This window comes from Hoplias malabaricus, chromosome 8 (assembly GCF_029633855.1).
Source record: "Hoplias malabaricus isolate fHopMal1 chromosome 8, fHopMal1.hap1, whole genome shotgun sequence".
Classification (NCBI taxonomy): Eukaryota; Metazoa; Chordata; class Actinopteri; order Characiformes; family Erythrinidae; genus Hoplias; species Hoplias malabaricus.
The window spans coordinates 26,699,980-26,717,905 of record NC_089807.1 but is presented as its reverse complement, the minus strand read 5'-3'; the positions used below and the strand labels follow the sequence as shown (position 1 = coordinate 26,717,905).

General features: G+C 37.6%; 1 protein-coding gene across 4 annotated transcripts in view; it reads right to left on the bottom strand.

Moving 5' to 3' along the window:
* Positions 1-2,911: 2,911 nt before the first annotated feature.
* Positions 2,912-17,926, bottom strand: part of fgfr2 (fibroblast growth factor receptor 2) — a 52,805-nt gene continuing 37,790 nt past the window's right edge. For all 4 annotated transcript variants that reach the window (XM_066679985.1, XM_066679982.1, XM_066679986.1 and 1 more), the window contains 6 exons: positions 17,701-17,891; positions 15,980-16,102; positions 13,966-14,036; positions 10,435-10,572; positions 9,280-9,385; positions 2,912-7,159 (listed from right to left, as the gene is read on the bottom strand). In XM_066679985.1, the coding sequence (XP_066536082.1) occupies positions 6,995-7,159; positions 9,280-9,385; positions 10,435-10,572; positions 13,966-14,036; positions 15,980-16,102; positions 17,701-17,891 (794 nt within the window). In that variant the 3' untranslated portion in view covers positions 2,912-6,994. The remainder of the gene's footprint in view (positions 7,160-9,279; positions 9,386-10,434; positions 10,573-13,965; positions 14,037-15,979; positions 16,103-17,700; positions 17,892-17,926) is intronic.

The window sequence follows — 17,926 nt, the reverse complement described above, 5'->3', positions numbered from 1 at the left end:
CGGTTGCAGTGGATCTGGTGCAAGACAGTGCATGTGTGCAGGGACAATATAAGACACAATTATGGAGGCAAAATTGCTTTAAAACTTTCTTTTCTTTCTTTTCCGCTTTTCCATTTCAGGGTCACGGTGTGCTTTAAAACATCTCACCTAATCATTTTTGCAGAACAAGAAAACGTTTTCATGGCAACAGCTTTCCTCAGTAACAGTATCCACTTTCAGCACGATCAGAGGAGCATCACAATGATTGCGTAGCTGTAGTTTCTAGTCTTACCTAGTGTTGCTTTAAAGGGAGGATTATCTTGATTCTGCAAAAATTATGCTTAATTAAATGAGTGAGATATAAATTTTGTCAGTCAGAAGGGTTTGATATGGTCCGTTTTAGAGAAATATATGAATTATTGTTCTTTGCAATTAAAATAATATCTAAACATTTAAATTACTCACAGAAAATTATTACACAAAAAACTTAGAAATATTTTGCATGGAAGTGGAGACAGGTTTACTAGAATGAAAGAATATTTGGGCCCAAAGCAAATGCCCCACACTATAGAATTTAACTGTAATCTAACACCTGATTTAAATACTGAAGATCTTCACTAGGTTTTTTATATTAGAGCAAGGTATGGCAAATCTAAACTATCCCAGGGTGGTATTTCTAAATCCTGGATTTAAGCTGTGTGTTTGTGTATGTTTTATCTATGCATATGTTGTGTTCCAAGGCAAAACAAATAAGTATACTTCAGGGACATTGAAATTTCTGAAAGTTGCATGAAGAATGAAAAAATATAAATGCTCCAAAATGATTTGAAGTAAATGTTTTTATGTATATATGTTTGTGTGTGAAGCACAACAAGCTGTTAATGATTGGTTATTCTGTAAATTAGGGTTCCACAATAATAACGAAATCATATCAGATGAAATTATATCTCCTTAAAACCAGCATTTAAATTACAATAATATTAAAAAAAAATACTTGATGACAATTATTCTACTCAAGAAGGGCAGAAGGTTTATGTGACACGGGGCTATGGTGCTAAAATTCCTGCATTTTAAAACAAATAAAATACAAAAACCTTATGTTACAGTTTTTCATGATGGTAAGTCAAGTAATTTTGGGACACGTGAAATTGTCTGCACGTACACTAGAAACTGTGAATTTTGGGTGATTCTGTTTCATATGATACAAACTATTAACATCAGATAATAAGTAATTAATGGGCCTTGACTGTTGAAATGGAGTCCACCTTGTCTGTTGACTGCATTCCTGCTCTTGTTAAGGGGGAATCCTAGTTTACAGAATAACCATTAATATTATCAGTAACAGCTTGTTGTGCTTCATATATAAATAATATAATGCTTGTGGATATATTTTAAGGCCCAAAAAGCAATGTGTTTGAAATGTGGCTTAATGTGTTATTAGAGCTGAAGAACACAGTGCTATGTAATAAGGTAATATCAGCTGTGTAAGGTCAAATATATTGATGATACATTTGTGTTTGGAACTTTACTGAGGAACTGAGTTAACAGAATTGAATATGTTGTTTGTATAGTCAGGTCACTGAAAGTGGCTTGACTACTGATTAACTTTAAACCCCTGTCCCGTCCCCAAGCCCTTATCTTGAGCAAGGGCTAGTGAGGCCACTCCATCTGGTGTTGACATTCCAAAGCACCAGGCCCTGTACAAACACTCTGAAATCACCAGCAGAGAACTGAGAACACTAGAGTAAAACAGAGAGCAGTTAAGCTCTTAAATAAAAGACTGCACCGTCTGTGCTCTCTAAACCAGCAGCCACTCAAGAAACGGTCACTCTAAACTAGCTAAAGTGGCTAAAAACAAACAAAAAGCTAGCTGAGGACCAGTGCTAACTCTTTACTGCAACTTTATTTGCAGTGTGGAAAGTATTTATTATTGTTTTTTGCCATACAGACTTTGATTGTAATATAAGTTTGAGATTACATGACTTTGATATTCCTTATCAGCCTGATTAATTTTTGAAGCTGTTTATCATTTCTATCAGGAAGTCCATACAGTAGAAAATGGACATTCAAATTACATCTAAAGTTTCAAAACAACCCACTCAATTTTGAATCCATTGTTTTTTTAATATTACAAATCACATGTCATGAGGTGTACGTTAATCCACACTTTAAAGTCACAGTACCACAAATATTGTGTTTAATTGTGTATAACCACATAAGGTTAGAGAGAAGGAGAGAAGAAGAGAAGAAACACCTTTATTTATCCCCTTAGGGAAATTGCTTGCCTGCATTTGACCCATCCACGGCAGCGAACACACAAACACACATCATTAAGCAATTCTTCACAAACACTAGGGGCAGTGAACACACACAACCAGAGCAGCCAACCACCTTAGGTGCCTTGCTCAAGGGCACTTCAGCCATGAATTATTTTTTCCTTGCTGGTCCTGGGAATTGAAAACGGCAACACTCCAGCCTCAGGCTCAGTTCTCTAACCTCAAGGCCACAGCGACACAAAGAGACTAGGTAAAAATGAGGTAAAACAGAGAAATACAAAAATAATATAGAATTCCAACTCCAACTATGGCTGAATGTCCTGGAGAGCACAATTTGCCTCACTTTCTGCGGACGAACAAAATGATGAACAAAATTCATCACTCAGCATGATTCTAGAGGTTAATGTGTTAGCCTCTGTTAGCTATAAAAACCAAACAGGAGAGTTACCGTTCACGTTCAAGGGTGTTAACATGTTCAACAAGAAGTGGTGGCTGAATAAACATCTTGAGAATGTGTATGTCTTAGCCATCACTCTCGCTTGGGGGCATTGTCGTGTTTGTGGGAAGCCTAGCTAATATGTGGGGACAGGGGAAGAGAACTGGCTTAAAAAAAAAAAAAAAAAACAAAAAAAAAAAAAAAAAAAAACAAAGTGGAATGTGACCCCTTTACCTATAAACCCACAGATCCAGGACCTGCCTTGTTGACTCACACATCAAATCCTAACCAATTAAAAGAGAAACTGCCAGCATGAGATTTAATAACACCTCCGAATACTCTTCACAGTGAAGAGATGTTGGTTCCAAATGAAACATATTGGATTAGTGTCTCAGACCCAGATTAAGCCCAAGCTTGACCTTAAATAATTTTGAAAGACTATTCACAACTAGCCCATGACTAGGCAGCATCCACGTATGGGCAACTGCAGTGCTTCTTTGTTTATGAATTAACTGCTGGGTTTTCCTTGACAAGCTGCAAAGCAAACGCCATAATCATCTGATGTGTGTGTTTCATGCAAACTAAATTGCAGAATTAATGCCAGTATCGGTCTTAAGCATCTCTGTTACAGAAGAGTTGTTTCAATAATGGCAGGTTTGCGCACCTCCAGCTCTGTTCCTCCTTCCTGGGAGTAGGTAAAAAGGGCCAAAGTTCTCTTGGTTGTTCCGTAAGGACGTGAGTAGACATGTTTGAATGGCGCCACAAGACTGAGGGGCTTTTTCCGACCCTGAGCTTCAAACTGAGTGAAACACACTGAAAAGCAGGGAGGTGGAATGCAGTCATGTGAATATTATTTGCTCATGGTAACGTGCTGGTTGGCTCTGATAATGTGGAGTATTCTAGAAATTAAGTTTTATCAGACTTGCTACTGGAAAAACAATAATTACTTAAATACATCATGTGTCAAAACGTTTATAGCCACCTGTGCTTCGGAGTAATTTCATCTACTTTAAGTTCCTGAGAACAACATTCAACTGGGAATGAACAGCTTGTATAACTCCATAGAAATACAGTGATCAACAGATTATAGAGGGCTATAAACCCTTGAAGCATTGGGTTGTGTATCAGAGGACTAATATTTATACTAGATTTTAACTGATTAGTCCACTGCCCCACTTTGGCAATATTTAATTGTCATTTTATTTATTGTTCCTGTGTGTATGCGGTCTAGATATATATCACGATGTGGGGACCAAAAACAGCTTACACATTCACTTTGTTTTCCTTAATGGGACAAATTAATGTAACAACAACACAAGTCATTACATTTCAAGGTGAATGTGTGTTAGGTTAGGGTGGTAGTAGTTATTGTTAAGGTAAGGTTAAATCTCCTGAAATGAAAGGAAGTCTATAGAATATCCCCTTAAACCATGGAGACAAGATGGTGGACTGAATGAAACTCAGTAACAAAACAATGATAAAACAGGATGCCAGGAAACCTGCACTGGTGATGAAAAAAGAATGAAGTATTCTGTATTACATACAAAAATTATTCACAGATTCATTGTAAATATATAACATTTTAAAAATATGTTTACAAATATATATACATACCTTTTTTTCTGAGAGTGTAAGGGAGGCAGGTAAGAGTGAAAGACACCCTATCAATACCCTTTACATCAGATGAAACACTGGGAGGATCAGGTGTCTACAAACTTTAGCCATATTTTCTGTATTTTGCCTTCAAAGAAATTCATACAAAAGTACAAAACACTTTTAAAAAGAAAAATTGGAACAGAAACGTACACCGCCAGAAAGCAGAGGCACCATTTATAGTACAAATACAGCCTACTAATTAACTATGTAAAACAACCAGTGAGTGCACATGTTGCTAATGGTAAAATAGAAATAATTATTAAACATAAAGGGTCACCGTATTCCCTTAGAACATGAGTGAATATAAAAAATATATATTTTATGTCAGAACTTAATAGCAGGTAAACCAATGTAAAGTAAGATCTTATCCATCAGAAAGCATAGTCTCACCCTGTGTCTGAAATCGCTCTCTATTAACCATTCCCTCTTTTTTTCCCCTCTATATAGTGTACAATTATAGGGAACTGAATTCAGGGGGCTAGTGAATGGTTTTGGATGCTAACTCGTGGGTTTTAATCTGCCATCTGCTAATGTACAAGGGACTGTACACTACGTTTTGTGGTGAACTGTTGAATTGTTTAGTTGCACTGAAAATTGTCCACTATGTTTCCTAACACTACTACAAAGTGGCAGAACCACAAAATCGTGCATTATGTAGTGAATAGAGCCGTTTCAGACACAGTGTTACTAAATGTGCAATATATAATGTGCAATCTACTACTTTCTGTAATGTAGAGATTTTATAGGCACTGATTTTTTTTTTTTTTCCCCAAATATCTGGCTCCTAATCACCACTTCCATTAACACTGTGATGGTGTACATCATATTAAACCACTCCATTACTTTGGTCTTAAAATGAATGCATCTTAAATATGTAAGTATGTACAAACATAAGAATTCCCCTATTAGCATTCATGTTCACCTTTAGTTTAAAAGGAGAAAGAAAAAAAAACCCAAAAAACAAAAAAATTCAGTTTTTCATCTTTAATTTTGCGAATCTGTCAGGAACACTTGTTGAGAACAATATCATCTCATTTGTCAGGTATAAATGTGAGCACTTGAATGACGTATTTTTAATACTTTTACTTGAGTGAATCTATCTGAAACTTACACCGTACCTGTAACTGAACTAACAGAAGGATAGGGGTTTTTTTGCAAGATGATTTTTCCCCCATGCCATAAAATATCAAATAATTTTCAAATTCAATGCAAACCTTGGTGATAGTAAAATAGCTGGATAAAAACTTCCTCTACAAAAGAAAAGGGATTAGCTGACTACAAAATGTACGTTATTTCATATTTAACTTAATATTCACATTTGTGTATATATAAAAAAAAAAAAAAAAAAAAAAAAAAAACACATAGGAAGCATGAACCTCTTGCATACCCATTACAAATAATCTTTTGTACCATTGCCTCACTGAAATCAGTTTAAATTAAAAAATAAACATTATGAATCATTATTGTATCTACTGACATCATTAAAATTATTATCTCTTTATTATGATATTTTTTACTTTTGATTCGTTTTTTAAACTTAAGTCAATAAATTAACATGCTATCTTTCCCTGAATGCCAATACTCAACTGTGTCAGAAAGTGAGAGTAAGTGTGTTTTTATGTGCATGGGTGGGTGTGTGCGTGTGTAGGTGCGTGTGAGAGAATGTGTGTGCGTGTGCATGTGCATGGGAATGTGACAGAATAAAAAAATTATATTTAAAAAAAAAAAAAAAAAAAAAAAAAAAGTTTAAAACAAAAATAAAAACAAGTTGCCAGAAAAACTGTCTTCTTTTGGGGGTGAAAAAGGAGGAGGAATTATTCTGAAGTCCATACAAAAAATATTTCACTGTAAATATATAATATATTTATATATATTTTACATATTTTAATATATTTACAAATATACCCAGCACTATATACCATATACTACTTTTTGTCCTCCATAATTATAAATGCATGGGCTTTGTTTGATACTGAGTTATCAATATAAAACGGAACGTGAAAAATCATACAAAATCAGAGGCAGTGTAGTTATGTCGTTTCCTATCCTTGTCGAATGTTAGTTGAATGTTTCCTTTTTAACGTGTTTCCTATTTTCTCCTTATTTGTCTAGTTCATTTGCTTCTTGCTTTAAGGTCGTGTGCTCCATTTTGATTCCCTTGGGAATGAAGAGTCCTGGGATGCCAAGCAAGAACAAAGGTTGCAAAAATGCAGAAATCCAACCACAACTCTCACCAAAACGGAAAATAATAATAAAACAAATTTGTAGCGGTGGACCCCTGGGAATTAGAAATTATTCAGTCACAGGAAAAAACAGTGAACACTATTGTTGGGTCTCCATCCTCTATTTAAGAGCTTGGTCATGGTTTAGAGCATGTGTGTGTCTGTGTACGTTTTGTGTGCAATAAGGGTACTGCTACACACACACACACACGCATACACACACACACACACACACTGGTTTAATTCTCGGTCAGCAGCACTGCCGGGGTCCATGCTCCCTTGCTCCATATGTCCAGCAGGAACAGTGAAGGGAAGGCACGGAGGCAGAAGATAGGGAGAGGTGTGTAAGAAGAGTCATTTTTCTCTTGTGAGAGCAAAGTGGATGAAGGCTGAGTGGGGGGACTGAAGACCTGCAGAGGAGGGGCTCATGTTTTGATGCCTCCGTTGATGTGCTGGTACTTGGGGAGACAAGGCTCATCCGGTAAAGGATCATGGGAGAAAACAGAGTCGTCTCCTGAGGAGCAGGAGCTGCGAGTGTCCGGGAAGCAGGGGGAGTACTGCTCTGTGGGGGCACACAGGTCAATATACTCCTGTGAACAGAAAGAGGAAACTGTTTTATATAAAACCCTACATCCAAAACCATAAAGCACTGTTCTACTATAAACAGTAGCTGAAAGGCACCAGCACCTTTAGGGCATTATATCCAATACAGAAACAGACAAAATTACAGAGAAGGGACAACAATGAGCTGTTTATATAGGCACCATTTTCTTTTTAAAGTAACAGCTGTATCCTTGCAGTGCTGACTGAATTTTTAACTGCTTTTTAACTGTTATAAAGGCAAAATTTCCATACATTTATTTTTTTCAAATCAGTTTTTCCCCCTCATTTTGAGCAAAACAGGCATAACATTAATTTCCCCACGTGGTGTGTGTGTTCTCATTAGTCTTAATATCACAAGATGTTAAAATATGCATCATTTCTTTCTTACACGTTTTTAGTGCTTTTCTAGGCCCTCCAATTGTTTTACATAACATTTCACTTATGATGCTTCAACTGTGAATCCATTAATAAACACTTCACCTTATCCTGATATGGTTATAATTGTTATGGTGCTGTGTGTCTAATAAAATGTCTTAATTGTTAGGGGTAATTCTGTACACTGGGTGTACAGCACAAATAGCATTAACTCTAGCTGAATTTGGCCACAAATGAAACCTATTTGATGACCCCTGCTATAGAAGTAAAAGTAAGAGCATCAAATCACTCAAACACATTAATGGAAAAAAAATGTTAATGGCGTATTAATGCACAACAGGGAATGAAGAATGCTTTCTCACATGCTTGGAGGAACATGTAGGGAATCTATCGTTTCACCCAGAGTATATTAGGAAAAGCTGACATTGGGCAACTAAAAATTGCCTTAAGTGGGATCCATATAAAAATATTTGTGCAAATATTAGTTAATGAAGCATGCATGTATGGGGTATATGTGACAGGAAACATTCCATCCACCATGGTTTGCCAGTGAAAACGATGACGTACTTGCTATTCTCCTGATACCAAAGTGCTTCAATGTGTGAAAGGTTCCATGATCGAACCATGCTAATTCAGACTACTGGATAACATAAAGGAAGGCTGAAAAGATGTAGAATTCACAGCAATTTTTTTTTTCATCTGAGCTTTAAGCTGCAATCAGGCAATGCATTTAACTCCTACAGACATAAGAAAAAGGTTTAGACTATTTGGGAATGAGCAGCTTCGTTTCGAGCTAACTTGATCCATACTTCTTTTTTTGCTCCCTGTGGCTGGTACAGAAATATTTGAGGCAGAGGAACAGGAGAGGTTTGGGTTTCTAAAAACGAGCATTTGGCTTGGACTCCCCCAGTTCATCACAAGGAGGCTCACATTACTAAAGACCTTCACATCTGTGAACAGTTTGAGAACTTTGGGGATGGAGGGGGGATAAAATGAGAGAGAAAGAGAAAAAGAGCGAGAAAGCAACAAAGGCTTTATTGCATTTCAAAAGTTCAGAAACAGAGAGAGAGTGTGAAGGGTTTTTGGCACCATATCTAGCCCCAAACTCAAAACCCAATTGACAACTCCTGACAATTTTCCATCCCATGCCATACCTCACTCAGTCATGCGGATATGGTGGATGACAGCCCAGGAATGGAAAGAATTGGGGCTGCATGGTGTTTAGGCGGAGGGATACAGCTGATAAGTGAGCAACGTTAGAGGAGGGGCTGGGGCCTGGAGCAAATCAAGGCACATGTAACTCTCGACTCTAAATACTGACCATAAAACCCATCTGATTATTTCTCCTCCCTCCCAATATGTCTTGCAAAACCCTGCGTGCTGGAACCAGGAACAGCTTCAAAGAATAAAGCCCAGTACTAAGGGGTACAGGGCGTGGTTCTCATTTTCCATGACTAATCCACTTGAGAAATCTGTCTGATAAAGCATGATTTACTCCAATTGAAGGGTTCTTGGATACACAGGGTCTGCAAGTGTGTGACATGCAGGTTCAGCATGCACCGTTAACCACCAATCACAGTAGTTCTTGATTAACTAACATTAGCCTGGATTGTCAGATGATTAATATGAAAAATTTCAGAGAGAGGGTTACCATCAAAGGCAATAAAGCTTTAAATGAAAAAAAATTGCAGTAGCTGAGTGTGTGTGTGTAAGTAAAATTCCCTTCGCCCACCTCATGGGTTGCCAAGGTGAGGATGCGATCCAAGTCCTCTACCAGCTGTTTGAAAGTGGGCCTTTGTGAAGAGATGGCATGCCAACAGTCTTTCATCATCATATACCTGTGAAATGGAAGAGGGAGGGAAAGAAAAGATAGAAAGATGAGAATCAGGAAACAAATTGAAAGATAACTAAATTCAATTCATGCATTTGAGCAACTACATAAAACAACTATGCAGTATGATGTAATAGAAAAACGTCTCACTCCGATACAACACAACAATTACATATATCAAGCAAGCAGACATTTCTTTTTACAATCACTATTAATGCTCTTATAAAGTTGTTTTTTAAAAATCATTCTGTTCTTTATGAACACTGTCTTTGCTCTGATAATCATGGTGCCGACAGTACCGATGCTGCCTCCTGCATTATGAGTAGTACACAGTCCAGACAGCTGTAAATGAAGACATTGATGTGATCTGCACAGCTGTATGTGTCTATGGTGGCACCCTGCTCTGGGACAGTGATATTATTAAGAGCACTCTTATTAAGGCTGGGCAATTAATCAAAAACTATTCAAAATCGACATTCAGAACTTCTAATTGACATAATATTGTCTATATCTATTATATTGATTATTTTTATTCTGTTATGTCTCTAATGTGTGTTCAGGTACTGTCCCTTTAAAACCACGATATCAAGCTGTAGTCACATGATTCTGCCACATGGAAGCAACTTAAATGCAGAGACAGACCAAGCAACTTGAGCAGCTCGTACCAAAGAAAAACAGTGCCTGTGGTTTGACTATAATTAAGACGACACTGAACAAAAAGAAGTCAACTGTAAACACTGAGAATAAAACAGGTTTCAGAGACCAAAGAACAATATAAATAAGAATAATGTAAACAGTGCTCAAAAAAGAAGAGAAGAACAAGCTCCCAGCAACATTAGAAAAAATATTCCAGCTTTAATACTGGAGCATATTTACGTTACAAGTCTCGTCACTGAACTATGAGTGTCAAAAATATTAAAACAAAATAATCGTTTATTAATCGTAATCATGGTAAAATGCACAATTAATCGTGATATTGATTTGTGCTCATATCGCACAGCACTAACTCTGATGCTAAAGTTTTGAAAGTCCTATGGGTAGAGGTTGGAAACTTACAGGTCATTGGTGCAGTTGGCTGGTTTATCCATGCGATGTCCCTCTTTTAGGAGCTTGAAGAGCTCTTCCACTGGAATACCAGGATATGGTGAGCCACCAAGTGTGAAGATCTCCCACATGAGCACTCCAAATGACCAGCTGATCACACACAAAACACACGCATCACAGATATATTTGGTTGCTAAAATGTCACTATTGAAACAGTTCCAACTGAATGGCATGTAAAACAAGGAAAGTCGCTCATCAAAGAAAAACATGTAAATACAATTTTTTGTTGATTTTTAGTTTACTACATCATTTGAACAAATAAGATGTCCTTCACACTGTGTGAAAGTTTCATGAAAAAAAAAAAAAATTATATATCGACTTCTGTTGAAAGTTAAAAAGAAGATGTTTTCTTCAAACAGCGATGATATGAATAAAGAATGTCTCAACCGAGTATTTTACCCATTTGGGCAATTAATGACTGAAAGCAGCACAATCCTTGCCAAATTGAAATGCTGCAAATTCAGACATGGGATCATCACTTAACGCCAGATGCACTGACAGAGCCTTCCATATATAAAATACACATTTAGGACTTTTTAAATCAGTAATCAGTGATAGTGGTCAGTACTAACAACATGGTGGCTGCAGTGGTCTAAATGCAGTCTTTCTCTAGAGAATTTCAGACTATGAGACTATGCCTCCAGCGAGTGGACACAGGCCTCAATGGGCCATAGACTAAAAGCTGGCCTTTGTCCTTGTTGGACAGCCACAGTGACACATATTGTCTGAGCCAATACAAACAGCAGTTTAGACCCACAGGAAACAAACTGCTGCAGGGAGGGGAAGAAAGTGGGTGAGATTGTAGCAAGGGAATTTTCAGCACGCACCAATTCTGTTATATCATCTCCGATATGGGGGTAATATGAAATGAGTGCGCTTCTATATTGTCACCACGGCCCTAATAACAAATTGGCCTAAGCTATTTTGGAGTCAGCAATCCTTATCATTGCACTCAAATGTTATTTATTCCAGACAGTTAAGAAGAGCATGTCCTCTTTAGTAATGGACAAACAAAGTTTGATCACAATAAACACTGCATTTCACTACGCGTGCTCCCCAGCACTCAGCAAACAGCTTTTAGTGTAGCAAAAACACACATACAAGACTGCCCACACTGCCATACACTGAGGTTCTCTGATTTTGTTCACTCTTGTTTACATATCTGGTCTGTTTGTTTGCTCGCTCTTTTGCCTGGTGAGGTGCCTATTCATCATCTCCACACTGTGGCACTTTGGAGTTAACCACTAACCTTTCTGTGATCAATCAAAGCCTCTAGGCGATTCATCCAACAGGTTTGCTTTTTTTACATGCCTCAGTGCAAATATTAGCCAACAGTTTGTAAAGGTTAAACAATCTTTAAATATCAGGTGGGTAGGTTCCGTTTGAAACTTCATTGTTCATTAGAAGTCATACAAGAGACACTATGTAATATTTTTGCCTTAAAATTACAGCTTCACTGGGATGTTTCACTGAGCTGTAATACGAAAAATAGAGCCTCTGACATGGCTACTCTGAGCTCAGCACTGTACAAGCTACGCTGTGTAACATTTGGAGGAGGGTAGGAAACTACACCCCACCTCACTGATTTCAGTACTGTGCTGAAAAAAGGAATTACACTAGGAGGAGCCCCAGAAGCAAAAAACCCACATCTTACCAAGTGTTCCTTTAAATGTAAAGCGCTCCTCAAAAATGTTAATAACATTTCAGAATGCCTAAGAGCATTTAAAAAAACATTTATATAATATTTAATTTAGAAGAATATTAATCGCATATATTAAGCCTCTAATGTGTGCGGTCAAAAAAAAAAAAAAAATAATAATAATAATAATAATCCTGCAGAGTTGTGACTTTCAAACCACCCCTATATATTGTGTTTTAAGAAATGTGCCACATGAGTATACCACATTATTTTTGAGTATAAGCTATGGGAGAGGCCCAGAACCGTAATACACAATTGTCTTTTGGGAATCAAGCCTTGGCTTTTTATAACTATGGCAAATAGAAGTCTCAAATATTTGGAACATCATCAATTTATTAAAGGACAGCAAATTTTTTCTTGGGAAATTCTTAATGGACTAGAGCACTAGGCTGGACACCAAGTCCAATACACTGATTGCAAACCTTGTCTGAATTATTAAAAAGAAGCAATGGATTACTTCATATCCCCTTCATTATTTGGACGAACAAATGTAGCATTGTTACGGATATGAGAAATGCTCTATGAATAGTTAAAATTGTCTTTTGTGATTTTCAGTTAAGCTTTGAAGAGAAGTAAATTAGCTGTGAATAAATCAGAATTGGTTTAAAAAAAAATAAAATATGACGGCATACTTAGATCCAATTTACATTATTCTAAGCAGAATATTACTAAATAAAATCAATATTTCCCTGTTTTTCTCTCCCTCTCTCACATACACACACATTTACAAGCCAATCAATTACAGCAACCTCAGCAAGTCTGTAAAACCCTTGGGTGTGCTGCATATTAAAAAGCAAGTCTGAATATCTTTCTTATTCCCTCTGGGCTTAAGGGGCTAATAGGACATGTAATTAGCAGTGAGAGCACAACAAAAGGTTTAACCATTGATTGGTCTTTACCGCACCAGAAGGCCTAATGCACACAAATGCTAATGAGTAGCCCAGTGCACATCCCATCTTCACAAACACAGGGAAAGCTAAATGATGCATTTACTGGGACAAAGGTTGTTTGCCAGTTAGATAAAGAGCATCACAAGACGCTTCAAGTTTTAACAGCCAAACTGCAGTCGTTTTATCACTTTGGGAGAAAATGAAAGTGTGTAGCTATAAAAGCATTGGAGACAAGGCAAGCTCTCCATTTAAGGGATCACAAACAGCTGAATTAAAGTATTATTTCATTCTATGGGCAAATATACAAAGCAGGAGATTTTGAAAGTGAATGGAGAGAGCTGAAAATACAGAGAGAGAGGAGGGAAAAAGGGGTTACTTCCGTGAGGGGCAAAGGGAGGTGAGAGCTCGGCCTGTCCGAGAAGCTTTGAAGCCAGCCAGATTAGTGACAGAGCATTGGCTGTAAGTCGAGCATGAAATCTTTTGCTTTTTGCTGTAGCACTGGCCCTGAACACCCTCCCTTTCACCTTTTTTTTTCTTTCATAAAAACACACACATCACTTCCTTCGCTTTCCACATTCTCCCTCTTACTTTCAGAAACCAAAACAACTTTCCTGCTACTACTTCCCTCACCAACATAATACTTTCCTCTCCTAACATTCACATATAACATCATTTTAGAATAGCTCCGAGAAACATTTAAAATACCCATTCAACAGCATTATCTCCTTCTTCACCAACTACAACCCACATTACAATATGAGCATGAGCTATCTGATAATATTATCAAAACATCAATCTGCCATAAAAAAAAAATTTCAAGTCACTGTTTATTCAGCAGCTGAATACTGGCTTGTTGCACAAGTGGCAGAAACACAGAAAAAAGGAGGTACTTACACATCACTCTGGTGTGTATACACACGATCAAACAGTGCCTCTGGAGCCATCCACTTCACTGGCAAACGACCCTGTGGACACATGCAGCGATAAGGCTTTAGGTCAAAAGGTTACCTGATTCTTATGAGGTACTACACAGTACAAATATCCCCAGGGATTATTTTTTATCTTCTATACTTAAGCAGTATCTTCCTCCCACCCTAGTACACTTATTAGCCTGGAATTTAAGTCTTGAGAAGGATCATCTGTAATTAAGCAACAATACACAAGAGGAAGTCCTATAACGTGAGATATTGGCACTGCTGTGCTGCAGTCGCAGGCATGATGTAAAATAGTTCCACTCCTTTTAGCTGTTTTCGACCCAACTCGTGTTGAACAGGTTTCACTCAGGATTTTTTTTTTTTTTTTTAACTTTGGTGCTCTCCAGTGAACTGGCCCCTGTTTGCACCAGTTTTTATTGGAAGCAATGCTGTATCATTGCTGTCGGTTTTAACCAGAACAGCTCCAGAGCCATAGATGAACAGGTAAGTGTTAGAAAAGAGTCACGGTTTATCCACTGTCTCAGTTACAGGGTTCATCTCATACTGATGAATTATGTTCACAATGAGAATTTTCGGAGTATGGCTTCAGAGCCCTCTTGCTGAGCTTGCAAAAGGGCAAAGCAGAGATGGGGGGTGGTGTTCCTGTTTAATTTTCACACACTGTCCTGTTTAATTTTCTTTGTGATTTGCTTTTGTTTTCAAATCTGAACGTGGAGAGTAGGTCCACTGCGCCGTAACTCTTTAGTCTCTGTGCTCTATCTTCAGCTTCTTTAGCATGACATGTTAAATACACCAGTCAGTAAATGTAAAAGATTCCACAGCAAAAAAGAGACTGAACAATTAGCAGATAGTTATCTACATTTTTCTGGCTAATTTTAGCTTCCCAGTCTCCTATATCAAGCTGCTTGCATAGCTGGTCTTGCCAAGGTTGTTTTCATTCTTTCTTATTTTTTTTTTTATTATTTTAACTGGGTACTGGCCAGCTAGACAATGTAGTATCAGTGTATTTAAGTTGCACCTATCAATCATTATTTCCTAGTCATCTGCTAGTTATGCTTGGCTGAGCTCAAAGCACAGCTGTTAAGATTTCATAATCAGATCCTGGTGACCTTGCTTGTGCAGGTATGAGACAGCTATTAAACTTAACATCAATGTGAGATTATTTTTCTGATGGAAGGAAAACAAAGCATATTTGTTTGATCCAGTCCAATCAAGGTAAGAACTATTTTATGCATGTTTCAGAGCAGAGCTCATAACAGGCACAGGAATAAAGACATAGATATGATTTAGAACTAGAGTGAAAATCAAGTTTGATTTAATGCTCATTCTCACTGCTCTGCTCAAAGATGAACACAAGCTACTACATCAGGATTAATTATACTGTTGAAAATTAAGCACTACTGCTCCATTTGGACTAGTTTAGAATTCACGCTAACATCCCCAAAGACCTTAAGTTCTGTTTTTCATGCCGAGCTTTCAGAGCGCCATAGAATAGTCATAAGCCTGTATAAACAAGTATGAATAGCAGTCAGAGCGAGAGATTAGTATAATGGTGGGAAATGTCAGGAAAGCTGGGCTAATGTGTTTAGGTTTGTGGCTAATGTGCAAGCCCCCTCCTCTTGCTTTCTCATGGGCTGTTTGGACAACAGGGGCCTTGGAAAAAAGAGAGAGAGAGAGGATGAGGGATGAGGCCTAAATAAGTGAAGAGCGCTTGAATCACTTTACGCGCTCCCTGCCTGGGAATCTACAAATCCTGCCAAGCCTGTAGAAGAGAAGGAGAATCAGAAAAGGGGTAGAAAATAATTCAGAGATAAGAGTGGGTTACAGAAAAAAAAAAGCATAGGTCAGAGAAAGGGTGACAAACCCAATAAGTGAGATCCCAAAGGGTAAAATTTGAGTGAAGTGAAAACAAATAAACAAATAAAATAACAACTGTAAATAAATAAACAAATAAAATATCACAAAGCGCTCACATTGGTGGTTTTTTTATAATAATCAATATTGTGGACGTCTCTGGCCAAGCCGAAGTCTGCAATCTTCATAACGTTGCTCTCGGTGACCAACACGTTTCTGGCAGCCAGGTCTCTGTGTATACACTGTCAAACAGAGATGGAGAGGAAATTAGACAAAAATATATAAAAACAAAAAAAAAAAACCTCAAACAAAGAGCACGTACATAAATAATACAAAAATAAACATTTTATGACGTGCAAACTTTTAAAGTTCAGCACTTTTAAAATATGGAGACATGATATGATATCTTTTGTCAATCGTGTACATGGACGTGTGAACGTGTGTAAATAAGCAAGTGTTTGCATGCATGAGAGAGTGATAAGCACGTCACACATTCCAGACAAGAACGGGAGCGTGATGAAGGAGGCTAGTTAGCATGCTCCATAATGCTCCCAGTCTCTGTGCTTGAGCTGAACTGCATGGCTACATTAGTAAGTAGCTTAATTTTTCCAGCTTGAAGAACAATGCAACTGGAGCTAGAAACATGTCATGCATTCAAATCTCAAAGTCAGCAGACAGTGAAGTGAAGTAAAGCCTCCTTAGTGATGAGACACTGGACTTCACCCTCTATAAATCAACAACTAGGTGAAACATTTCAAGATTTCAGAGTTTTAAATTCAGTGGATCTGATTTAAGTTAATGGTACAAATAAATAAACAATACATAAATAAATGTTAATGAGAGATCTTGTATACATTTTAAATGCATTTATAGCAAGTAAAATCTTACAGCAGATTATACACACAACAACATCCTAAATCTAAATTTACTGTCTGTTTTATCAGCTCCACTTACCATAAAGGTATACTTTGTAGTTGTACAAATATACAATGTAGTCCAACTGTAGCTCTACATACATTGTTTGCCTCATTTCACCCTGTTCTTTAATTGTCAGACTGCGTAGGTTGCATGTTATGATGTGCTGTGCTTGAGTGGATCAGACACCACAGTGCTGCTGGAGTTTTTAAAACATTATGCCCACTCACTGTGCACTCTATTTCACACACGTACCTTGTTAGGCCACCTTGTATTCAGAGACTAGCTCAGGGCTGCCCGATCCTGGTCCTGGCAGTCTAACACCCTGCACCAACACTAATCAGACACATCTGATCCATTTAACAAAGAAGGTGGTAGATCTTCAAAACCAGAAATGAACATCCATGCTCATCAGTTGCTGCACATTTTGTGTTAATCATCTTCAATGCCTTCTTCTAGTCTTTAATATTGCTCAAGGGAAACTGGCATAATTTAATTGTTTTTTTTTTTGGTTTGTGGACTATTTTCAGTCCAACAGTGACACAGAGGAGCTTAAAATCTTCAGGAGCACTACTGTGTCTGATCCATTCATACCATAGCAACAAACACTTAACACACGACCACGAGTGTCAATGCAGAGCTGAGAATCACCCAAATCATACCTGCTCATACCTGGTGTTCTTGACAAGTGAAAAACAGGGTAAAAGGTGGTTTAAGAGTATGAAGAGCAACAGAGGCCTACAGTCTGTAATTACAGAACTATTAAATTCACTAACATGGTTAGTGGAGTTCATATAATGGACAATGAGTGCAGGAAAAAAAGAGGTAATTTTCAGTGATCAGTTGCTGCTGAAGCAAATTTTTCTATCATGGTTTTTAATCTCAGTTGTGTATATATATATAAAAAGATGTGCATTGTATTTACCTTTTGAGAGGCTAAATATTCCATGCCACGGGCCACCTGATAAGTGCAGGAAACAAGGTCCTTGAAGGTGAGTGGTTCGTCTGACACACGGGCTATATCAAATGAGTACTCCATCCCTGGGGGCCGCCTAGCCCTTAGGTACTCCCTCAGATTTCCCTTGGAGGCATACTCCACTATGACATATAATGGACCTGTAGGAAGACCACAAATATAACTTGACAATGAT